Raw genomic sequence first — 27,149 nt, 5'->3', positions numbered from 1 at the left:
TTAAAGTACTGTACAATGAACCAAATGCAAAAGTAAAAGTTAATAATGATTATTCGACTGGGTTTAAATTAGAGAGGGGATCAAGACAGGGGTGCCCTTTGTCTCCCATGATTTTTGCCCTAGCCATGGAGCCATTAGCTACAACAGTAAGGCAAGACAGGAAAATAGTGGGGTTCCAGAGGGAGGATGGCGAGGAGCGGATCGCATTGTATGCGGACGATGTCCTCATATTCATGGGAGACACTGAGGGATCCCTGAGACAAGTAAAGGATATATTCTCAGGGTTTGGGAAAATCTCGGGATTGTCTATAAACTGGGGAAAATCAGTTTTATTGCCATTAGACCCCGTTAGTGCAGATACCCCTCCAAATAATAGTAGGTTAGAAATAACAGCGTTAACAAAATATCTAGGTATTAAGATAACCAAGGACCCAGAGAGTTACCTAGATAATAATTTAACCCCCTTGTTAAAGAAATTCAAAAGCAAGATTGAAATATGGAAGGGACTCCCGTTATCAACAGCGGGGAGGTGTAACTTAATTAAAATGCTATGGCTCCCCCAATTACTGTATATAATGCAGAACTCGCCAATATGGATAAGTAGGAAATGGTTTGATAAAATAGAAACAATATTTAGAGACCTTATATGGAAAGGGGGATCTCCCAGGATAAGATTGCAGACCCTACAACTCCCCTCGCGGGAAGGGGGGATGGCAGTACCGCACCCACGTAGTTATTTTTTGGCAGCCCAGCTGCAGCACTTGGGGAAAAATAGCAATGAGAGTTTGACAATCACGGGAGCCCGGACCGTGATAGAGACTTTGGAGGCGGACTCCTTTATACATAAAACCCCTACGGTCAAATTAATAAAAAAAGTTTGGAGATCCGTTAAAGCACTGTTGGGAATGAATGGTTGGATCAAATGCACTCCTCTGTGGAATAATAAGAACTTACAAGAACTACAAGAAATAGGAACAATTAAAATATGGGAAAAAAGGGGAATAACGAAATTAGTTCAGTTATATAATCAGTCCTCGCTAAAACCCTTCTCCGTATTGAAAGAAGAATTCGATATACCAGATAGATCATTATATAACTACATACAAGTTAAACATGCCCTTAAGGCACAGTTTGGGGACCAGGGTCCCTCCTGGAATGAGTCCAGCGTGCTTCAGAAACTGGGTGACCAGGAGGGCCACTGTGGGTCTATAGCTGAAATATACCCATATATCTGTAAAAACAGCATAGAGCCCCCGGGAAAACTTAAAAGTAGAGGTAAATGGGAGAGAGAGTTGGGCGTGTTTTCAGACGGGCAGTGGAGGGAGATACTAGTGGGGGGACATCAGGTGTCGGTTTCCCCTGCCCAAAAGATTTTGCATCTAATGTTACTTCATAGGACGTATTACACCCCTAAAAGGTTATTCGAATTTGGGAGGAGAATGGATGCCAACTGTCCTAGATGTCAAGATGAGGGGGACTTGTTGCATATGATATGGAAGTGTCCGAAATTATTTCGGTATTGGTCAGAGATTGTAGAAACCCTCAATAAGGTCCTTTCCTTAGAACTTAAAATGGACCCGAAATTATGTATTTTAGGAGTAGGGGAGAGTATAGATATAGGAATCTGCAAAATTACAGTAGTTCAGAGATGTCTCTTTCAGGCAAGAAAGTTAATTGCTCAAAGATGGCAGGCAAGAACCCCCCCACGGAAAGATGAATGGATTAAAACAGTGACTGAAACAATGTGGAAGGAAAAGGCAGTATATATAAAAAAGAGGAACCTAAAAGCATTTAAAAAACTTTGGAGACCCTGGCTGGAGGAAGTGGGATATCCGCTGTAGTGAAACATAGAAATAATGCCCTTACGAATAGGAAAGTTAATATGTGCTGGATTGATGTGAACGGGGTGGGGTGGGCAGGGGGGAGGAGAGAGGGGGAGTCGAGGGGTGGGGGGGTAAGGGAAGGGAAGTGTGGGAAGGGATAAGGTTATAAGGGAAAGAAGGGGAAAGGGAGGGGTAGAGGGTACGGAGAAAGAGAAAAGAAATAATAGAGCACTTTGGTTATGGGGTTCTTATGTACATCTAGGAGTGGTGTCTTGTCCTATTAGTAATACGTTACTATAAGAATATTGTATATGGAGATGTATTTTGTATGAATATAAATAAAGATGTTTAAATTAAAAAAAAAAAAAGAGACCTGTCACCCGACTGGCTGAAAAGATAGGCGATCCTATTGGATGCCTATCGCCTAGGAGGAGGAGACACACAGAAGTTGGAGGAGAGGACAGAGCGGGAGCCGAGGAGCTGCTGCCCTTCACCCGCTGCCTTGATGGGGTAAGTGCCGGACCGACCGGCAGACAAAGGGGTGTGGTAGTGCCGTGCCGCTGGGGGGGTAGTGATCAGCTTCCTTAAGGTAGAACTAAAGGTAAAACATTTTTCAAATGTTGGATAGTGTAAGGGAGGGTTATAACCCCTGTCCTGTTTTTGCCATCTGTGTCCCACTGAGGAGTATATACTTCCTGTACCTTAGCCAAAACAGGAAGTGAGAGGAAATCCCCACAAAGTAAGGGAATCCCAGGGTGTCACCAAAGTCACTAGAATTAGCGTCCGTGTCCCCATTGGAAGGTTTCCCCCTCTACTTTTAGTGATAGCAGCGTTACAGCTTACCAGACTGGATATTTTCCCAGGCAATGGTTATGTAGTCGTTACGATCAGAACGTGACTGTTCATGAAAAAAACCCAGTGCATGAAGGAACTCATGTTGAACGGTTTCCACCCTATCACAACCAGCTCCAATAGAGAGCATTTGTTTTCCAGCCTGCTGATTCCCAACAGAAGAATAACATCTAAAATAAAATAATAATAATGTAAAAGCATGTCTCCTTTGTCTATACAGATTTTTTTTAATACAGGTATAATATTTTTAATTTGATAATAAAATGAATATATCAATTCTTATAATATTTTTATTAATAATAATAATAATAATTATAATAAATATTTAGTGGTCAAAACAGATGCTTCTGTAAAATATTGATGGTCATCTTTGTAATTTGAAAAATGACAATACACTATCCGGGTTCCTGATCTAGTCAGCTAGGGAGCTCATGTATTTGTTAGGCTATGATGCTATGTACTTCCTGACTCTAGTTAGTGTGGCTGTTCCTCTTGATAATCAGCTGCTTATAAACCAGTAGCAGGGTGTACTTCAGTCACTATGAAAATGAGTACACATTGCATCCTTTAGCTAACAGTATGGGAAGTGTATCCAGCATCTAAAGTGTTGTATTAAATGGCTAATGCTTTCCTATGGTAGGGTTTAAATGTGCTTTACCTGTGAGAAACATGAGAAAATATTTACGCATTCAATTAAAGATTTTTGCCAGAATGGAGTTTTAGTTTTTCCTTATTTTGTGTATACTAGCCAAGGCTGATTTTTCAAATTGCCCACCATTCTGCATGCTTTCTGAAAATGGAGATGAGCCTTTGGATGGTAATGAATATAGATACCTAGATTGTTTTTCTACTCTAGCATATTATCTCTTTTCAGTGCAGCACACCAAATGATGAAATAAAAATGTTGTCTTTTGGAAGCAGAAGATAGTGTGATGATATAAAGGTGTGACAAACCCCAAAATGTGCACATTGGTAAAGAGCATGCCAGCATAAACATTTGAGCCAAAATCTGCATAAGCCACCTCTGCCGGGTTAGCCCCCCCATATCAAAATTTTTGAAAAAATCTTATGCAGTTTGTTAGATCTTTGTTAGATCAGGTTAGATCAACCGTTGTTTACGTTAGATCTCACACAGAAGAAGCAATATTAATGCACCGTACACACGGTCGGATTTTCCGACGGAAAATGTGTGATAGGACCTTGTTGTCGGAAATTCCGACCGTGTGTAGGCTCCATCACACATTTTCCATCGGATTTTCTGACACACAAAGTTTGAGAGCAGGATATAACATTTTCCGACAACAAAATCCGTTGTCGGAAATTCCGATCGTGTGTACACAAATCCGACGGACAAAGTGCCACGCATGCTCAGAATAAATAAAGAGATGAAAGCTATTGGCCACTGCCCCGTTTATAGTCCCGACGTACGTGTTTTACGTCACCGTGTTTAGAACGATCGGATTTTCCGACAACTTTGTGTGACCATGTGTATGCAAGACAAGTTTGAGCCAACATCCGTCGGAAAAAATCCTAGGATTTTGTTGTCGGAATGTCCGAACAAAGTCCGACCGTGTGTACGGGGCATAACAGTTATTTGCTGGGGGGGCTAACCCATCATCAGCCCCCCCTTATCAAAAAATTTACCAAAAAGTTAGCTATTTTGGAAGCAATTTGTTAGATCTGGTAAGATCAAGTGGTTTTAATGTTAGATCTCACATAATTAGAGACTTATTAAGTGATTAATGAGGGGGGGCTGGCCCCCCCTTATCAAATTTTCTGGCCAAAAATCATTCAGGCTAATAGATATTCGTTAGATCCGGTAAGATCAAGTGTTTTTCACGTTAGATCTCACATCATTTCAGAGATATTCCACATCAAAATAGAGATATTAGGTGGTACATAAGGACAGGGTGGCCCCCCTTATCAAATTTTCTGGCCAAAAATCATTCAGGCTAATAGATATTCGTTAGATCCGGTAAGATCAAGTGTTTTTAACGTTAGATCTCACATCATTTCAGAGATATTCCACATCAAAATAGAGATATTAGGTGGTACATAAGGACAGGGTGGCCCCCCTTATCAAATTTTCTGGCCAAAAATCATTCAGGCTAATAGATTTTCGTTAGATCCGTTAAGATAAAGTGGTTTTAACGTTAGATCTCACATCATTTCAGAGATATTCCACATCAAAATAGAGATATTAGGTGGTACATATGGACGGGTTAGCCCCCCCCTTATCAAATTTTCTGGCCAAAAATCATTCAGGCTAATAGATATTCGTTAGATCCGGTAAGAACAAGTGTTTTTAACATTAGATCTCACATCATTTCAGAGATATTCCACATCAAAATAGAGATATTAGGTGGTACATATGGACGGGCTGGCCCCCCTTATCAAATTTTCGGGGCAAAAATCATTCAGGCTAATAGATTTTTGTTAGATCCGGTAAGATCAAGTGGTTTTAACGTTAGATCACACATCATTTCAGAGATATTCCACATCAAAATAGAGATATTAGGTGGTCCATATGGACGGGCTGGCCCCCCCTTATCAAATTTTCTGGTCAAAAATCATTCAGGTTAATAGATATTTGTTAGATCCGGTAAGATCAAGTGGTTTTAACGTTAGATCTCACATCATTTCAGAGATATTCCACATCAAAATAGAAATATTAGGTGGTACATATGGACGGGTTGGCCCCCCCTTATCAAATTTTCGGGCCAAAAATCATTCAGGCTAATAGATATTCATTAGATCCAGTAAGATCAAGTGTTTTTAACGTTAGATCTCACATCATTTCAGAGATATTCCACATCAAACTAGAGATATAAGGTGGTACATATGGACGGGCTGGCCCCCCCCTTATCAAATTTTCTGCCCAAAAATCATTCAGGCTAATAGATATTCATGAGATCCGGTAAGATCAAGTGGTCTTAACGTTAGATCTCACATCATTTCAGAGATATTCCACTTAAAAATAGAAATATTAGGTGGTACATATGGACGGGCTGGCCCCCCTTATCAAATTTTCGGGGCAAAAATCATTCAGGCTAATAGATTTTCATGAGATCCGGTAAGATCAAGTGGTTTTAATGTTAGATCTCACATCATTTCAGAGATATTGCACATCAAAATAGAGATATTAGGTGGTACATATGGACGGGTTAGCCCCCCCTTATCAAATTTTCTGGCCAAAAATCATTCAGGCTAATAGATATTTGTTAGATCTGGTAAGATCAAGTGGTTTTAACGTTAGATCTCACATCATTTCAGAGATATTCCACATGAAGATAAAAATATTCGGTGGTACATATGGACGGGTTAGCCCCCCCTTATCAAATTTTCGGGCCAAAAATCATTCAGGCTAATAGATATTCATTAGATCCGGTAAGATCAAGTGTTTTTAACGTTAGATCTCACATCATTTCAGAGATATTCCACATCAAACTAGAGATATTAGGTGGTACATATGGACGGGTTAGCCCCCCCTTATCAAATTTTCTGGCCAAAAATCATTCAGGCTAATAGATATTCATTAGATCCGGTAAGATCAAGTGTTTTTAACGTTAGATCTCACATCATTTCAGAGATATTCCACTTAGAAATAGAGATATTAGGTGGAACATATGGACGGGCTGGCCCCCCCTTATCAAATTTTCTGGCAAAAATCATTCAGGCTAATAGATTTCTGTGAGATCCAGTAAGATCAAGTGGTTTTAACGTTAGATCTCACATCATTTCAGAGATATTCCACATCAAAATAGAGATATTAGGTGGTACATATGGATGGGTTAGCCCCCCCTTATCAAATTTTCTGGCCAAAAATCATTCAAGCTAATAGATATTCGTTAGATCTGGTAAGATCAAGTGTTTTTAACGTTAGATCTCACATCATTTTAGAGAAATTCCACATCAAAATAGAGATATTAGGTGGTACATATGGACGGGCTGGCCCCCCCTTATCAAATTTTCGGGCCAAAAATCATTCAGGCTAATAGATTTTCGTTAGATCCGGTAAGATCAAGTGGTTTTAACGTTAGATCTAACATCATTTCAGAGATATTCCACATCAAAATAGAGATATTAGGTGGTACATATGGACGGGTTAGCCCCCCCTTATCAAATTTTCTGACCAAAAATCATTCAGGCTAATAGATATTTGTTAGATCCGGTAAGATCAAGCGCTTTTAATGTTAGATCTCACATAATTAGAGACTTATTAAGTGATTAATGAGGGGGGGCTGGTCCCCCCTTATCAAATTTTCTGGCAAAAAAGTCCCCCACAGGGACTGACAGGCCTGCTCTCCCTCAGTGAGTGCCTGTGTCAGTGTCTATTCAGTCCGGCGGTCGCTGGCAGGAATGGCGGGACCATGGGTGATAGAGTAGCCCCCCGCTACACACTCCCCCCACCAAAGAACCTTTGGTCCGCCAAAGGAGGTAAAGAGTCTATGACTTGTTACATGCTTTTGATATACACACGGAAAAAAAAAACAGGTTAGTGTGCACAGGAAACCATACAATTTACATCTGCATAAAACCCTGGCAGAGGAACATCCCACCAATTAGCATAGGAGGGGAGGTTAACTGGAATGGCCCAGCTAGATGTGCCAGGGGCTGAGTGTCAGAAACCAAGAAATCAGGCCGAGACAGAAGTACAGTTAAATCACACTTGTTTAATAATAAAAGTAAAAAGAACAAACGTAGTCAAAACATACCCAAAGTTCAGTAACCGGAACGGATAGTCAGCCAAGCCAGAAGTCAGGGATCAATGTAGAGGAACAGCAAGCAGGATCTGGAGCCAGAAGGGATGTCAGCAAAGCAAGTCTTGAACAGGATCGCAGGAGATTGTTTCTGTGATGTTGACCAAGGCGAAGGCAGAGATCCTCTGGACTGGACGGCTTAAGTAGGCAGGACTGACGAGCAGCATATCATCAACAGCTGAGTAACTGTGGAGAGATAGGAGCTGGCAATTATCCGACAGCTGAGTGGCCAGCTCAGAGAAGGAAGGGCTGAGCCCAGCCCTGACAGTGAGTTGGGATTGTCCACCACCAAATCTGCGGTGGAAGGGTCAGTTTCTTCAAGAGTCCTTTTTGCAATGAGAACGACCTCCTCAGAGCTTTCACCCAAAGTATCATATGTTAGTCTTTTGGGCGGGTGAATAACCCTTCGCTCTCGCTGTTCTTTAGTTCTGGGGTTACAGGCACACTGGTCTCTTCTTCTTCCTGCATATCAGCTTCAGCTTCCTCAATGAAGGATGGAAAGTCTTAGGGGTCTCTTGTCAGCAGGGAGGGTCTTCCAACTCTTCAAAAGGTGGACTTTGAGGTACAAACTCAGGATCCTCTGGCCTGAGAGTCACCTCAGTCACCTTGGGAGGAGAAGAAAGAGCGTGGGGGTGGGTGGCAGGCCCTGGCATTTGAGATGGCCACGGACAATCTTCTCTTCATCCTTGCTGTTTTCATCTTCAGCAGAGTGAGAGTGGTACAGAGTGGTACAGAGTGAGAGCTAGTCACTGGCCGGGATCTTTGAGAGGCCGTGGATGTGGACTGTAAATCTGGCTGTGGTGGCACATGAACTGCTTCTGACAGAGGCAACAGATGATTGTGATGCTAAGTCTTCAGCAGGCCTGTGCTTCCCTCTGGCCGGATTTGATATACTGGGTGTCTGGGCAGATGCTTGCAAACGACATAGGGCTGTGACTTTCAGCGTTTAGCCAACTTGTGCTTTCCAGGGACACCCTGGTTTCTCAGCAGTACCTTGTCATCCGGCTGTAGGTCCTGCACTCGTACCCTAAGGTCAAAGTTTATTTTGTTTCTCTGTCCTCAGGCATATGAGGCAGCTTGAGCCTTATCAAAGGTGGTTTTCAGACGTCTCTGCAGGCGATCCACATACCCTCTGTGGAAAGTTGCTAAGGTATGGTAGAGGGATGTGCCGAAGGCCAAGTCTACTGGCAGCCAGGCCTACGGTCCGAACATCAAACTATAGGGAGAGTAACCTGTGGCATCATTGGCGGTGCTGTTATAAGCATGCACAATAGCCACTATATGCTTGCTCCAGTGCTGCTTTTGTTCTTAACTTAGAGTTCCAAGTATATCCAGGAGGGTTCAGTTGAATCTCTCTGGTTGAGGATCTCCTTGAGGATGATACAGGGTGGTTTTAGACTTCCTGATGCCCAACAGGTCTGAAAGTCTCTTGATGAGACTACTCTTGAAATCTCTCCCTTGATCAGAGTGGATGCGTTGGGACAGACCATAGTGCACAAAGAATTTCTCCACGAAGATCTTGGCCACCATGGATGCTTGTTGGTCCCTCGTGGAAAACGCCTGGGCATACTGAGTGAAATGGTTAGTCACTACCAGGATATTTCCCTGCCCACTCAGATTAGGCTCCAAGCACAGAATGTCAATGCACACCAGCTCCATGGGTCCTTGACTGTGAAGATGGTCCATTGGAGCAGCTCATGAGGCAAAGTCTTCCTTTGGATACATCTGATGCAGGAGTGGCAATAGTCTTCAACTGCAGCCTGCATGCAGGGCCAGTAGAACCGGTCCCTCACCAGGAGAAAAGTCCTCTTGGGCCCTAGGTGGCCATGGTTGTCATGTAGGTGTCAGGGCTGGGCTCAGCCCTTCCTTCTCTGAGCTGGCCGCTCAGTTGTCGGCTAATTGCCAGCTCCCATTTCTCTCCACAGTTACCCAGCAAGTCGTCCAGCTCACTTGATCTCTGCCTTCACCTTTGTCAACATCACAGAGTCTTTCTCCTGCATTCCTGTTGAAGACTTGCTAGGCTGACGTTCCTTCTGGCTCCTGATCCTGCTTCCTGTACTACTACGTTTATCTCTGGCTCTCTGATATTTGCTTGGCTGACTACCCGATCCGGTTACTGAACTCTGGCTTGTTTTGACTACGCTTACTCCGTTTACCTTATTATTATTATTATTATTATTAATAAACAAGTGTGATTTAACTATACTTCTGTCTCGGTCTGATTCATGGTTCCTGACAGTAGGACAGTTAATACTGTCTCCGTATGTTTTTAAGGTAGGAATAGCTGCCATTTTTCTTCAGAATAGTCAGAGGGGCCCCTTCGATAGACAAACCCTCTGTGCACCCGAAACCGATCCCACTCTCGGTACAGCAGATGGGTTTCCTTCGGGGAGTCAGTGAGGAGCAAGTCAGGGCATTGGCTCTCCAAGGCCTTCAATGCCAAGTTACAGGGAGGGACCTCCAACTGGTCCCTCTGCAGGTCTTTGACAGCTTGGGCAGACCTTCATCCCCGACTTGGGCGACATTGCAATAACATCTGGGGACACCAACGGCTGACACTCCAACCTCTTCGGTCCTGGATCCTACTCTAGGTTGATGTTCTGCTCCTTGACATAAGGCTCGTACCCTTCAGGTGTCAGTTGGGCCTATTCTTCTGGAGGGTCTCTGGGACAATGGGGCCTTCTTGACAAAGCATCAGCGTCTTGTTTCCTGACCCCAGTCGATACTTCAGGCTGAAAATAAACCCTGATAGAGCATCTGTGACCCGTGGCGTCCAACTTGGTGGAAGTGAGGATGTAGGTGAGAGCATTGTTGTCGGTCTTGATCACGAACTCCGCTCCATACAGTTAATCCCTCAGCTTATCCACCCACTTCAAGGCCAGGAACTAAAGTTTGTGCATGGGATAGTTCTTCTCGGCGGGGGCCAAGTTCCGACTCACGTAGGCAACAGGTCATAGATGGCAGTCATGCTCTTGATATAGCACCCCACCTAACTCATCTCAACTGGCGTCAAAGTGTAGCTCGTATGGCTTGGTTGGATCTTCATAGGCCACGACTGGAGCGGTTGTTAGGCTTCACTTCAGCTGCCTAAAACCTCTTCACACTCCAGAGTCAATTGTTCCTGAATGAACTCTCTGGGTTTTCTGGGCCCTCCAGCTGGTCTGACAGGCTTCGCCAGATCAGGGTCAGCGTCTTAGCGAATCCCCTGACAAATCTTCTGTAATAAGAGCAGAATCCCAGAAATGACCTAAGCTCAGTCACGTTGGTAGGCCTCGGCCAGGAGGTCAGTGGCCACTTCATCAGCAGACACAATGTGACCAAGGTAGTTGACCGACGGTTGATAAAACTGGCACTTTTCCAGAGACAGCTTCAACCCCCTCACCATGGAGTCTCTTAAGGACCTTCTGCAGAAACTCTTCATGCTCTTCCAGGGTCTTGCTGAAAACAATGATGTCGTCTAAGCACACCAACACCTCGATCAGTTTCATGTCACCCCCGGTCTTCTCCATTAGCCTTTGGAAGGTGGCTGGGGCACTAGACAGGCCTTAATGCATACGGTCAAATCCAAACATCCCCTGCGGGGTAATGAAAATGGTCTTCTCCCAATCCTCAGGGTGCATGGGGATTTGGTAATACCCACTCTTCAAATCCAGCATGCTGAACCACTTCGCTCCTGACAGGCCTGACAGGCTCTGCAAGGCATCTTATATCCTTGGGGTGGTATATTGGTAGGGAATGGTCCTTCAGTTCAGCGCCCGGTAGTCAATACCCAGCCTCAGTGACCCATTCTTCTTCCGTACCACCACTATTGGGGAAGCGTATAGAATCTGGGACTCTCGGATGATACCTGCCCTCTTCAACTCTGCCAGTTGTTCATGCAGATCCTCCAAGTCCCCTAAAGGAATCCATCAAACTCTTTCCCTGAACAGCTTATGCACTCGAAGAGATGGATCTGGTATTGGGCACTTTTTGTAAACCCCACAACAAATTAACTCTTGGAGAATGCAGCCTGCCATCTCAGGAGCTGAGTCTTGGTCCTTTCCTTCCATTCAGGCAAAAGGGGTATTTTTCGGATAGAGCTCCTCCACAGAGATCCCATCCTTTGCTCCCCCCACCAAATCATACGGCAGTGACTTGTTTGCAACCCTTTGGTTGAAACCACCTCGGGAATTATCTCCACTCCCATGTCTTCTCTCTGTCCGTCTGATTGAAGGACAATGAAAGGGCCTGCTTGCTTCCAATTTAGCTTGACAGATGTTCGTAAATAGGCCACTTTACCACCCTGTAACACCTTCTCACACTTGTCCAAGCGCCATATCTTTCCCTTCTGTTTTTGTACCAGGTGTAGCAGGTGCTGGTAGGCTTGTCTCAACATGGGGTGCAAACTTGTAGTTGAAGTGCCCGGCTCCAGAACAAGAGGTGTCAACAGCCTTCTGACAAGATCAGTATTGGTCCCTATGATGAGAGAACTCTTACTGGCCCCTGGTGGGCGAGGACAGACCACTGCCTGAGTTTCAAAAGTCTTGGCTTCCCCAGCCATGGAGGGATCGAAGGTCAGCTTGACCGGTAGATAGCCATCATAGGGGAAGTTCTGAGACACAATGCCCCATATCTGCAACTCACTTAAGGGTCACTTAAGCTCCAGTATCCAGAAGGGCCTTGATGTAGACTCCCTTTAGTTGGATGGGAACAACAAGAGCTTGTCAGGGAGCATGGAGGAAGTGGTGGCCCTGGCCTGTTCGGTGGTTTGTATCCGCGCTCCTCTCTGCGAGGTTCTGATTGGGCTTAAGTCTGCGCTAAGTTCTGGGAGTCTGGTGTGCATTGACTCTCCGACACCAGGCAGCATTTGTCAAAAGAAACAGGACACTGGGTTGCTTGGAGGCAACAACTGGGGGCCCTTTGCAAAGTTTTGGACTTTCGCTGCTGTATCTTTGTGTCATTGGTTTTGAGACAGCTACCGTAGATGGGCACCCGGTTGGCTCCTTCACCAGAGCCCTCCGAAGTTTCCCTCTGGCTTCTGGCACTGTGCTTCAGGCTTCACTGGGCTTGGACACACCTGTTGATTAATGTCCCACATAATTTCAGCATACCTCGGTATGCTCAATGGCACTCCTCACTGGTACACATGAAAATACTCATCACCGCCTCCAATATAGACACTAGTATGGATATACGTGCATCGCTACCAAATATCCATAATATCCCTGTAATTATAGATAATCAAACATTAAAATCACTTGATCTTATTGGATCTAATGAATATCAATTAGCAGGGGTGATTTTTTGGCCAGAAAATTTGATAAGGAGGGGCCAGCCCGTCCATATGTACCACCTAATATCTCTATTTCATTAATCACTTAATAAGTCTCTAATTATGTGAGATCTAATGTTAAAACCACTTGATCTTACCAGATCTAACGAATATCTATAAGCCTGAATAATTTTTGGCCAGAAAATTTGATAAGGGGGGCTAACCCGTCCATATGTACCACCTAATATCTCTATTTTGATGTGGAATATCTCTGAAATGATGTGAGATGTAACGTTAAAACTGAGGGGCGTGGCCAAGATGGCAACTTAGGAGGACGTGTGTCCCAGAGCTCTGCTGAAAGACTGCCTAAGATCCTGTCTCCTGGCTCTTGTTCGGGGCAGAGATTTATCTCAAATAGCCTGAATGCCATACAGAACACGGCAGCGGGCCAAAAGATACGTTTCCCGCAGAACCTGGACGCTACAGCCCCGATTGTGAGCCACCGCGTGGCGGATCCTTCCCGGCGGCTATCCAATATTGCTGGCCGAGACACCACAGATTGGATTTCCGGAGGTAATGGCGGCGATCGCCTCCTGTCAGGCTGCCCTGTCCAGCAAGTGTGTGCAGCTCGATGTGAGCCTGATTCGGCAGGACCAGGACAAGCTCCGATCGAGGGTGACTGAAGGGGAGGAGCGAGTGGGCCTCGCGGAGGATGCGGTTGCAGACCATGCTGCATCTATCCGCACATTGCAGACTAAAGTCCGCGCCTTGGAATACAAGGTGGATGACTCCGAGAACCGGAACAGAAGAAACAATCTTCGGATCGTAGGCCTGCCAGAGGGAGCGGAGGGAAAGAATCCTACGGTTTTTGTGGAGGAGCTGCTGAAAACCTTGCTCCCCGCAGCGCAGTTCTCCCCCTTCTACACTGTGGAACGAGCCCATCGGATTCCTCCTGTTCCCGGTCCACCTGGCTCTCACCCCCGCACCTTAATCTTCCGAATGCTTAACTTCAGGGACCGGGATGCTGTTCTGAGGGAAGCACGCAGGGCAGGTGAAGTAAAATTTCAAAATGCTAACCTACTCTTTTTTCCGGATTATTCTGTGGAGACACAGAAACTACGCAGGTCATTCGACCAAGTTAAAGCGTCACTGCGGGCGCGGAACATTAAGTACAGTATACTTTTCCCGGCCAGATTGCGGGTACAAGATGGGGAGACAGTGAAGTTCTTTACATCCCCCCGTGAGGCTGCCACCTGGCTGGAGACCTTGCCACAGCTTCGTTAAACCTTTAGATTTTTGTATTTATCTCTGGATCAGCTTGGTGACTGCCTGACTGTCTATAAGTTTTTTATTTGCTAAGGGTACCACCTCTTTCTTGCAGCAATATAATAGAGACTCTGGTGCAAGCTCCTGTTGATACATATCTATAATCTACTGGAAGCTCTGGTGGATCTGGTCTTTTGCTGTACACTCGGCACAGCAGAGGATTAACCTGTTAATCCACACCTGCTGCTGTACTGCTAGCTACACTTGATAAGGATCCCCATTGAAAGAATATCCTTTAATGCCAATCACCGAGTCAAGGCTTAAGGAACAGAGCTCGTCAGAGCCGTAACTAAGTTATGTACTCCTGTGATGTTCCAGGAGAAATGATTGCTTTAACTTACTTCTCTAGGCTGGATAGTGAGATATGAGTGAATGAGCCTAGTGTCTAAGTACTGTAACCATGCTATGTGCCCCTGCAACACTCCAGGAGAAGTGATTCTTATAACTTATATTATTATTTTTACTAATGTTTGGGTGTAACTAAGAAACGTGCCCCTGCAGCAGTTCAGGAGAAATGATTACTATAACCTTTTTATTGCTGATACTGTCTGGGTTACTAAAGTATGAGCCTAGAGCCCCAGTTGTTTAACTGGAAAGGAGCCCCTGTAGCTGTACAGGAGAAGCAATGTTTATAACCTATATTATTCTTGCTAGAGTCTGGGTTAATGGCGAGTAAGACTAGAACCCCAGTTTTGTAACTAAGAAATGTGCCCCTGCAACAGTTCAGGAGAAATGATTTTTATAAACTCAGGAGATATTTTTTGCTGGTAACTGGGCAGGAGTGAGGGAGCCCAGTACCTTCATACTGTAACTAAGCTATGTGCCCTTGCAAATAGTCCAGGAGAATTGTATTCTATATATCAAATTGACTTCCAGCATCTCTGTTGTCTGGCTAGACAACTTCATCTTAGCTAAGTTCACGCCCCTTCTACGGTTGTAATAGTTGGGATTTATGGGGATATACACATCACCAGTTTTAAGGGGGTGTGGGGGAGGGAAGGGAGTTTTCTGCCATTGCAGACACAGGGGAACCAGATGTACTAGTTTAATAGAAAAAGGAGTTGCTTTTGATATAAGTGGGTTTTTATGCCCTACACCACCTCACCTGATGATTGCTGAAATGCTGTTGGATTTACTACTGTGCGGAGTTCATGATTTCAAGAAGCTAGACGGAGCAGAGGTATTGATGTTTAAGCAGACCAGGGGATGGGTGGGACTTGTGGATCCGACACGCTATACTTTTGGGATTGGTTAGATGACTGACATCTCTATTATTTCGTGGAATGTCCGGGGATTAAATTCAGCCATAAAGAGATCTCTTGTCTTTAAATATATACAAAAGCACGCACCTCACATATGTATTTTACAAGAGACGCATCTGGTGGGCTCCAAAATTCTTGGGTTAAAAAAGGCCTGGGTAGGGACGCATTACCACTCTACTTACTCCGGCTATGCCAGGGGAGTGAGCGTGTTGATCCGCAGATCCCTCCCAACTCAGATCCTTGATGTTAAAACTGACACTGAGGGTAGATATGTGATTATACATATGTCTGTTCACTCCAAACAGATGGTATTGGTGGGTCTGTATCTCCCCCCTCCTGCGAGGGTCCAACTTTTATACGATATTATGCAGAAGGTAATGGGATATCATACTCAAGAAGTTTTTATTTTTGGAGATTTTAACTTAGTACCCTCCCAGGAGGCGGATAGACTCAACCCTGGGGTCCGCACCGCGTCGGAGCTGCAGAGCTGGGCGACTACTTTTACTCTGACGGATGCGTGGCGACATTTTCACCCCAGGGATCGAGAATTTACTTGCCATTCAGCCTCACACAGAGCTCTATCCCGAATAGATCTGGCATATGTGTCTCAAGATGCACTCTGCTGGGCAAGAGAGGTCAAACACTTGCCACGGGGTATATCAGATCATGCTCCCCTTAATCTTGTCATCTCCCTGGGTGGATCAGCGGGCCCAAGGCTATGGCGTCTATCCAGATTTTGGGCGCTAGATGAGAAGATTCAGGAGGCAATGCCGGCAGCTATCTGCAATTTTTGGTTGAGAAACAGGGAGTCGGCGGACCCACAGACCCTTTGGGATACATTCAAGGCCTGGGTTAGGGGGGAATATATATCCCGTATATCTGCAATGCAGAGAGAGGCTGCTCGGTCCCTGGAGCGGCTGGAGGAGGTGGCGGGGGAGAGTGAGGCAGCTTATGTAAGGTCCCCTACTGAACCAAACTACTACACATGGCAGGGGGCTTTGAGGGAACTTTCCTTATTTAATGTAGAACAAACTAAGAAATCTATGCTACACTCCACACAGAAGATATTTGAATACGGCAATAAAAATGGAAGATTATTAGCTTGGCTTGCACGTGGACAAATGGCCACTACACATATAGCAGGGGTACGGAGTGATAGTGGGGAATTGCTGACCCTACCGGAGGACATTAATAATAGATTTTCCTGTTACTTCAGGGATCTATACGCTTCTAGAGCTAGTGATAACCCTTTGTCGATGCAGGAATACTTAAACAGTGTCCCATTTCCTACGCTGTCTGACGAACATAGGGCAATGTTGGATAAGGACATCTCCTTAGAGGAGGTCCAGACTGCTATCGGGGGTCTGCAGATAAGAAAGACCCCTGGGGCGGATGGACTCCCTACGGAGTTCTACTCTCAAAATGTGGAGCTCCTTGCACCCAAACTTACATCCCTCTTTGCTGGGCTGGTCGGTGGGGGTGCTCTGCCGGAGTCGATGGAGGAGGCGGTCATTGTATTGATCCATAAACAGGGTAAGGACCCCCAAGAATGCGCGTCATACAGGCCCATTTCGCTACTTAATGTGGATATGAAAGTCTTGGCCAAGATCCTTGCCACCCGCCTGTCATCAGTTATATCGTCATTAGTTCATGTTGATCAGACCGGCTTCATGCCGGGTAAGGCGACAGATATTAATATTAGACGCCTCTTCCTAAATTTGTCCATTACTCATAAAAATTGTGGAGATAGAGTGATCGCCTCCTTGGATGCTGAAAAGGCGTTTGACTCTGTGGAGTGGGAATATCTTTGGGAAGTGCTAGGGCGATTTGGTTTTGGCCCTGGTTTTCTCCGTTGGATACAGTTACTTTACCGAGCACCAAGAGCTAGGGTGCGCACCAACAATAGAGTTTCTGATCCCTTCCCACTCCACAGAGGCACTCGCCAAGGGTGCCCGCTGTCACCTAGTTTATTCGCTCTCGCCTTAGAGCCGTTAGCGATCTTAGTCAGAGAATCTTCGGAGGTCAGGGGGCTGCGGGTTGGTAGACTGGAAGAGAAAATCTCCCTATATGCGGACGACGCATTACTCTATCTGAATGATGCGGGACCATCTCTGCTGGCTGCCCTGGACATCTTCGACAGATTTGGTGCTGCATCAGGGATTTGAATAAATTGGTCTAAGTCAGTCCTGTTCCCTCTGGATGGCGGGATCCCTGCTGGGGCGGGCGGTACGCCCCTACAGTGGGTCTCAGAGTTCAAATACCTTGGGGTCCGGGTATCCAGGGACACTGCCCAATATTATCAATTAAATATGATTCCTCTGCTCCGTCTCCTTAAAGAAAGATGTCGCGCATGGTCTGAACTGCCACTTAATTTACTAGGACGTATAAATATCCTAAAAATGATGCTTACCTAAAAAGTTTACCTATCTTTTTAGAAATAGCCCGATTTGGCTACCAGCATCCTTTTTTCAGGAAATTGACAAACAAATTATCTCCTTTATTTGGAATGGAGCCATTCCAAGATTAGCCAAACCCACCCTACAACTACCGACCCAGTTGGGGGGGCTCGCCCTCCCTAATTTCAAACTGTATTATTGGGCGGCGATGCTGGTGACGGCGTACTGGTGGTTTGAGGGGAAACGCTCCAACGCTGCGGTCTGTGTGGAGGCGGCATATTTAGGATCTATCCAGGATCTGCAAAATCTGGTTTATAGGGGGGCAAAGGCATACGAGGAGCTTCCTGCTCCGTCCAGGGCAACACTGCAAGTGTGGAGGATGGCTAGAAGGAGGTTCTCCCTAGTGGGGCGATGGGCGCCTGTCCAGCCTCTCTGGGGAAACCCTCAGTTGTCCCATTTCCGTACAATACCTGATCCTCAGCTCTGGGCGGAATTCGGAATCAAAACCCTCAGAGACATTATGCCCAATGGGGAACTGATGTCCTTTGCGCTTATGTCACGGACGTATGGATTCCCGGGATGGATGTTCTTCCGATACGCACAGTTACGCCACGCGACTAGGGCACAATTTCCTACCCCTCCTCTCCTACAACTAGACCCGTTGGAAGACCTGCTTTCTAGCAGTGACCTAACAAAGCCCCTGTCAGCTATATATACCACGCTGCTCCCTAGGGAGATACCCAAAATGGACAGGCTATGGAATGCCTGGAAATCAGATATTCCCACTTTGGAAAGGGAGGACTGGGAAACCTGTCTGGAACAAGGCCCCAAACTGGTAATATCAGCTGGAGATAAACTGACACAAATAAAATTTTTACACAGGATTTACTTTACGCCCGCAAGATTATCCAAAATATACCCTGATAGGGACTCACATTGCCCTAGATGTCGAACTCAGATAGGCACGTTTATACACATGTTCTGGGACTGTCCTGCATCGTCAAAGTTTTGGTTGGGAGTGTATGATCATCTAAATGTTAGAATGGACCTATCTGTTCCAAAAGCACCTGAGATAGCCCTTTTGGGAATACACGAGGATGAACACAGGACACATCATAGTAAAATTCTAATCTCACTCCTCTTCTATTATGCTAAAAAGGAGATACTCGCTGGCTGGACCTCGGCTAACCCTCCGACCCTCTCCTCCTGGGAAAAGAGAGTAAACTCTGCTCTGCCCCTCTACAGACTGACTTATATTAGTCGGGGATGCTCTTGGAAGTTCGATAAGGTCTGGCTGCCATGGATTGGTGGATAATACTGTCCTTGGTTTCTCTCAGTTGGGTGTTGGGTAACTGGGTTATGGGCGGGAGGGGATGGATGACCCTGCGGTTATGCTGATATAAGGATGTAACTAAACTATTACACGCCTCCTTCTCTGGTCTAGCAGACGCCTCTCATGACTCCTTATCTATTGATGTAATGACAAGCCTGATAGGCATACCAAGCATGATCAACAATCCAATACAAAATGTATTTATATAACGGCATTGCATACAGTACGTTAAATCTTATGTGAGTAAGAGTTTACCTATAGTCGATTATATGATCCGTTTTTTCATGTACCTGCCTACACATGTCCCGCTGTATGTACCTACTTTTTTTTTCTGTACTGCATTTTATACTTTTCAATAAAGCACTCCTGATTGTTAAAAAAAAAAAAAAAAACGTTAAAACTACTTGATCTTACCGGATCTAACGAATATCTATTAGCCTGAATGATTTTTGGTTAGAAAATTTGATAAGGGGGTCTAACCCGTCCATATGTACCACCTAATATCTCTATTTTGATGTGGAATATCTCTGAAATGATGTGAGATCTAACGTTATAACCACTTGATCTTACCGGATCTAACGAATATCTATTAGCCTGAATGATTTTTGGCCAGAAAATTTGATAAGGGGGGGCTAACCCGTCCATATGTACCACCTAATATCTCTATTTTGATGTGGAATATCTCTGAAATGATGTGAGATCTAACGTTAAAACCACTTGATCTTACCGGATCTAACAAATATCTATTAGCCTGAATGATTTTTGGACAGAAAATTTGATAAGGGGGGCAGCCCCCACTCATTAATCACTTAATAAGTCTTTAATTATGTGAGATCTAACGCTAAAACCGCTTGATCTTACCGGATATAACAAATATCTATTAGCCTGAATGATTTTTGACCAGAAAATTTGATAAGGGGGGGCCAGCCCGTCCATATGTACCACCTAATATCTCTATTTTGATGTGGAATATCTCTGAAATGATGTGAGATCTAACGTTAAAAACACTTGATCTTACCGGATCTAACAAATATCTATTAGCCTGAATGATTTTTTGGACAGAAAATTTGATAAGGGGGGCCAGCCCCCCCTCATTAATCACTTAATAAGTCTCTAATTATGTGAGATCTAACGTTAAAACCGCTTGATCTTACTGGATCTAATGAATATCTATTAGCCTGAATGATTTTTGGCCAGAAAATTTGATAAGGGGGGGCTAACCCGTCCATATGTACCACCTAATATCTCTATTTTGATGTGGAATATCTCTGAAATGATGTGAGATCTAACGTTAAAACCACTTGATCTTACCGGATCTAACGAAGATCTATTAGCCTGAATGATTTTTGGCCCGAAAATTTGATAAGGGGGGGCCAGCCCGTCCATATGTACCACCTAATATCTCTATTTTGATGTGGAATATCTCTGAAACGATGTGAGATCTAACGTTAAAACTACTTGATCTTACCGGATCTAACGAATATCTATTAGCCTGAATGATTTTTGGTCAGAAAATTTGATAAGGGGGTCTAACCCGTCCATATGTACCACCTAATATCTCTATTTTGATGTGGAATATCTCTGAAATGATGTGAGATCTAACGTTAAAACCACTTGATCTTACCGGATCTAACGAATATCTATTAGCCTGAATGATTTTTGGACAGAAAATTTGATAAGGGGGGCAGCCCCCGCTCATTAGTCACTTAATAAGTCTCTAATTATGTGAGATCTAACATTAAAACCACTTGATCTTACCAGATCTAACGAATATCTATAAGCCTGAATAATTTTTGGCCAGAAAATTTGATAAGGGGGTCTAACCCGTCCATATGTACCACCTAATATCTCTATTTGATGTGGAATATCTCTGAAATGATGTGAGATCTAACGTTAAAACCACTTGATCTTACCGGATCTGACGAATATCTATTAGCCTGAATGATTTTTGGACAGAAAATTTGATAAGGGGGGCAGCCCCCGCTCATTAATCACTTAATAAGTCTCTAATTATGTGAGATATAACATTAAAACCACTTGATCCTACCGGATCTAACAAATATCTATTAGCCTGAATGATTTTTGACCAGAAAATTTGATAAGGGGGGGCCAGCCCGTCCATATGTACCACCTAATATGTCTATTTTGATGTGGAATATCTCTGAAATGATGTGAGATCTAACATTAAAACCACTTGATCTTATCGGATCTAACGAAAATCTATTAGCCTGAATAATTTTTGGCCAGAAAATTTGATAAGGGGGGGCCAGCCCGTCCATATGTACCACCTAATATCTCTATTTTGATGTGGAATATCTCTGAAATGATGTGAGATCTAATGTTAAAAACACTTGATCTTACTGGATCTAACGAATATCTATTAGCCTGAATGATTTTTGGCCAGAAAATTTGATAAGGGGGGCCAGCCCCACCTCATTAATCACTTAATAAGTCTCTAATTATGTGAGATCTAACGTTAAAACCGCTTGATCTTACCAGATCTAACAAATATCTATTAGCCTGAATGATTTTTGACCAGAAAATTTGGTAAGGGGGGGCTAACCCGTCCATATGTACCACCTATTATCTCTATTTTGATGTGGAATATCTCTGAAATGATGTGAGCTCTAACGTTAAAACCACTTGATCTTACCGGATCTAACGAAAATCTATTAGCCTGAATGATTTTTGGACCGAAAATTTGATAAGGGCGGGCCAGCCCGTCCATATGTACCACCTAATATCTCTATTTTGATGTGGAATATCTCTGAAATGATGTGAGATCTAACGTTAAAACCACTTGATCTTACCGGATCTAATGAAAATCTATTAGCCTGAATGATTTTTGGCCCTAAAATTTGATAAGGGGGGCCAGCCCGTCCATATGTACCACCTAAAATCTCTATTTTGATGTGGAATATCTCTGAAATGATGTGAGATCTAACGTTAAAAACACTTAATCTTACTGGATCTAACGAATATCTATTAGCCTGAATGATTTTTGGACAGAAAATTTGATAAGGGGGGGCCAGCCCCCCTCATTAATCACTTAATAAGTCTCTAATTATGTGAGATCTAACGTTAAAACCGCTTGATCTTACCGGATCTAACGAATATCTATTAGCCTGAATGATTTTTGGCCAGAAAATTTGATAAGGGGGGGCTAACCCGTCCATATGTACCACCTAATATCTCTATTTTGATGTGGAATATCTCTGAAATGATGTGAGATCTAACGTTAAAACCACTTGATCTTACCGGATCTAACGAAAATCTATTAGCCTGAATGATTTTTGGCCCGAAAATTTGATAAGGGGGGGCCAGCCCGTCCATATGTACCACCTAATATCTGTATTTTGATGTGGAATATCTCTGAAATGATGTGAGATCTAACGTTAAAAACACTTGATCTTACCGGATCTAACAAATATCTATTAGCCTGAATGATTTTTGGCCAGAAAATTTGATAAGGGGGGACCAGCCCCCCCTCATTAATCACTTAATAAGTCTCTAATTATGTGAGATCTAACGTTAAAACCACTTGATCTTACCGGATCAAACAAATTGCTTCCAAAATAGCTAACTTTTTGATCAATTTGTTGATAAGGGGGGGCTGATGATGGGTTAGCCCCCCCAGCAAATAACTGTTAACATTGCTTCTTCTGTGTGAGATCTAACGCAAACAACGGTTGATCTAACCTGATCTAACAAAGATCTTATGCCGCGTACACACGGTCGGACTTTTCGTCTACAAAAGTCCGACAGCCTGTCCGACAGACTTCCGACGTACCTTCAGCGGACTTGCGGCAGACTTTCTTACGAACGGACTTGCCTACACACGACCACACAAAAGTCCGACGGATTCGTACGTGATGACGTACACCGGACTAAAATAAGGAAGTTCATAGCCAGTAGCCAATAGCTGCCCTAGCATGGGTTTTTGTCCGTCGGACTAGCACACAGACGAGCGGATTTCGGGGTCCGTCGTACTTACGACGTAAAGATTTGAAGCATGTTTCAAATCTAAAGTCCGTCGGATTTGAGGCTAAAAAAGTCAGTTGAAAGTCCGGAGAAGCCCACACACGATCGGATTACCAGCCAGCTTTAGTCCGTCAGCGTCCGTTGGACTTTTGTAGACGAAAAGTCCGACCGTGTGTACGCGGCATAACAAACTGCATAAGATTTTTTCAGAAATTTTGATATGGGGGGGTTAACCCGGCAGAGGTGCATAAGCCTTCTAATAAACTGGTCAGGTTGTAAATGGACTTTGTAAGCCTCAATTTGAGGCTCTAGTGGAGTCTGCTACTGTCATAAACCTGTCAGGAAGCAGTCTAGAAGCAATGCACATTTGTAAGTCTGCCTTTGCTTGACCTGACACTGTCCTTTTGTACATCTCCAGCTTTGAACTTTATCCACAATTTATAAAATTCTAACTGTAATGGAGATACAGTCAAAATTATTACACAAATGTATAAAAAAAAGTAACAATCAGTTACTAGACATTAAACATGCTTATATTATGAGCTGCAGAGGGTAGATGGGACACGTTACATCCCTAAGGGGAATTTGCATACGATCCATACCATGTTTGAGGTCTATCAAATTGTGATTTATTCAGTTCAATAATGATATGTTGGGTTGTCAGATTGTAAAGCCTTGTCATCTGTAAATATAACTATATAGTTAGATTATCTGGAATTGGGTGTGTCCACAGAAGTATAATAATATACTTCAGCACTCCTACATCACACCCTTCAGCTATTTAATTGGGTAGACTCAGCAACACAATTTAGAAAGTCAACAAAACGCTCTCAATTTCCATCAGAACCATACAAGAATGTTAAAATTCAATCTCACTTACCACTATCACACACTTATGCCTCGTACACACGATCGCACAATCCGACAACAAAATCCATGGATTTTTTCTGACGGATGTTGACTCAAACTTGTCTTGCATACACACGGTCACACAAAGTTGGTCGGAAATTCCGAACGTCAAGAACGCAGTGACATACAACACGTACGACGGCACTAGAAAGAGGAAGTTCAATACCATGTGTGCCACCCTTTGGGCTCCTTCCGCTAAACTCATGTTAGTAGAAGTTGGTGACAGACGATTCGAGCTTTTCAGCCTCCTGCTTTTCCGATCAGTACTGCTCTTCGGTTTGTGCTTGTGGGTTCATATTTCTATTACGTATTTTTTTGTTATTGCGTTCTTGTCCGCTCGTTTCTGATTTTCAGCTCCGGCCTTTCTGTTTTTTAGTGCTTTCTGTTAGTTCGTTCTGACCAGCCGACCGTTTTGAAGCCATGAGGACCCTCACCACAGACCAGAGGGTTTATAACTACCATCTGGCCAGAGCCAGAAGAGTAGTGGAGAACGTTTTCGGGAAAACGGCCAGGCATCCGCCTATTCCTTACGCCAATCAACATGGCGGAACATAAACTTACCAAGTATTCCTTGCATGCTGCATTCTACACAACTATTTACACAGAAATTCAATGAACTATGTGGCCTCAGTTGGGCCTGAGGCCAGACTTCAAGAAGAAACCCTGACGGCGCTTGAAGCTGGCCGTCCTGGCTTGCGCCCCCCCCCCCAAAGCGCCCGCGAAGTAAGACAGAAGTATGTCGATTACATTTTGAACTTAAACTGAAAAAAGATTTCCTTTGATTTACTGCCTGGGTTTCTTTTAGCTGTCTCCTAGGTTCTCAAATGGGCTTTTCTTTTTGGACATTTTCTTCAATAGCGCAAATGTAATTTATTTGATACATGAGGTGATAATCTCTTCTTCAGCAAACTATTATTATGTTGTGGGTCTGCTACACACACCTTGTTTTTGTTGTTAATGTATGTAATGCATTACTGACAAAAATATTCATCATTTTCAGCACCATGAATGAATTTTGTGGAGTCATGAAAATGGCGTAATTGTGCAAATTAGAAAGCACTGTGGGAGTTATTTTCTAAAGACAAATCCACTTTGCACTCCAACACTTAAAAGTGCACTGAAAATGCACTTGTAGTTCAAAGTGGATTTGCCTTTAGTAAATAACCCCCATTGTCACTGTAAACACCGAAGAAGAAGCCACACATTGTTGAGTAGAAAACATTTTACTCAAAGCACATTCACATGTGCCTTAGGAAATGTTTTTTGAACAAACCAACATCTTTGGTGTATATTTATTTTTTTTTACATTGTAAAGATCCTTTTTTCGGTTAAACAGGCATGTTTCAAAACATAACATACACAACTCAGGAACTTACAAAGTTAAACTTTGATAAAGTGAAGGCAAGATCAGACATTAGTATGTTCAAACTTTGTTGATTTTGCCTTCAGAAGGGGTGATGTCACCCTTGTAAAAGCCAAATTTTGAAGATGCACACAAATTGGGACTCAAAATGGGGATTTTGCTCCTGATCCCATGCCTAATGTCAACATGTGCTAGCTCCCATCATGGGGGATCAATGGACGTGTTTTGGGGGTGCAACCCTTTCCTCTCACCTAATTGAGTTGGGAGGAAGAGGTTGCACCCACAAACGTGTACATTGATATCCCCTGATGGCAGATAGCACATGTTGACACACTGTGGGCATCTTCAAAATTTGGCTTTTAAAATACTTCACAACTTCTTTTTAAATTCAAAAATACACAAACAGTACAAATTTTATTTTGTTTGTATTCTGCCTAAAACATCAATGATTTTCTTCATTTTTTGTTGAACATCATTGATGTTTTCCTTTATATTTTCTAAATCACGATTGCACCCCATTATCTTCCCAATGAGGATCTGGGCACTTTCACTTGTGAAATGAGATTCTTCTTCCACAACATCCACATCACCTAAAAGTAAAAAACACACCATGTATTTTAACCACATGCCGACCGGGCCATAGCCGAAAGACGGCTACAGCACGGTTGGCTTATTCTAGGAGGGCATCCATGGACGTCCTCCCAGAATCTCACTCTCGTGTGCCCCCTGGGGCACGCACCCGAGAACATCCATGACCGCCGGGTCTTCATCCCGGTTTACGGTAAACGGCTGCTGATCGCGACCGTTTACCATGTGAATGCTCCGTCAAATGATGGAGCGATCACATGTAAACAAACCGGCGTCATGTCATGACGCCGGTTCCTCCCTCCCCTCTCTGTACCGATCGGTACAGCGTGAGAGGAGAGGGGGAGGGATCGGATGGCAGCAGCACTGTGGGCTGGATCTGTAGTGCCCACAGCGCTGCTCTGTGACAAATGCGGTCACATCCAGCCATCCATCCATCCATGCTCAGCCATCCCTCCATACTCTAATACCCTGCAATGCCCTGCAATACTCTGCAACACCCTGCACTACTCTGCAATACCCTGCACTACTTTGCAATACTCTGCACTACTCTGCAGTACTCTGCACTACTCTGCAATACTCCGCAATTCTCCGCAATACCCCGCAATACCCTGCAATACTCCGCAATACCCTGCAATACCCAGCAATACTCTGCAATACCCAGCAATACTCTGCAATACCCCGCAATACCCTGCCATACCCTGCCATACTCTGCCATACCCTGCCATACCCAGCCATACCCTGCCATACCCAGCCATACTCTGCAATACCCAGCCATACTCTGCAATACTCGGTGATACCCAACCATACTCTGCCATACCCAGTCATACTCGGCAATACCCTGCCATGCTCAGCCATACTCTGCCATGCCCAGTCATACTCGGCTGTACTCGGCCTCTGTATGTGGCCAGGCTGTGGAAGTCTCACACATGTGGTTTCGCCGTACTCAGGAGGAGTAGGAGAATCTATTTTGGGGTGTCATTGTACATGCTATGTGTTAGAAACATTGTATAAATGGACAACTTTGTGTTAAAAAAAAAATGCGTTTTAACGACTTCCCGCTGCCGGCTGTCATATGACAAAACTGTTTTTTTCCAAAAAAAAATTGCTGCGCAAATACCGTGCAAGATAAAAAGTTGCAACAACCGCCATTGTATTCTTTAAGGTCTTTGCTAAAAAAACATTTATAATGTTTTGGGGTTCTATCTAATTTTCTAGGAAATAAATGATGATTTTTATATGTAGGAGAGAAATGTCAGGATTGGCCTGGGTGCTCCAGAACGCCTGAAGGTGCTCCCTGCATGTTGG

The 27,149-nt window shown here is 43.9% G+C and overlaps 1 protein-coding gene across 1 annotated transcript in view; it reads right to left on the bottom strand.

Annotated features, from left to right (window-relative positions):
• The window catches only part of LOC141146060 (meprin A subunit beta-like), a 183,547-nt gene that overhangs the window by 91,927 nt on the left and 64,471 nt on the right, over positions 1 to 27,149 (bottom strand). The window contains exon 4 of the mRNA XM_073632822.1: positions 2,667 to 2,845. Coding sequence (XP_073488923.1) covers positions 2,667 to 2,845 — 179 coding nt within the window. The remainder of the gene's footprint in view (positions 1 to 2,666; positions 2,846 to 27,149) is intronic.

Source organism: Aquarana catesbeiana, linkage group LG05 (genome assembly GCF_042186555.1).
Source record: "Aquarana catesbeiana isolate 2022-GZ linkage group LG05, ASM4218655v1, whole genome shotgun sequence".
Lineage (NCBI taxonomy): Eukaryota > Metazoa > Chordata > Amphibia > Anura > Ranidae > Aquarana > Aquarana catesbeiana.
Note: the sequence above shows the minus strand (reverse complement) of the source record. Positions and strands in the feature narration are given on the sequence as shown.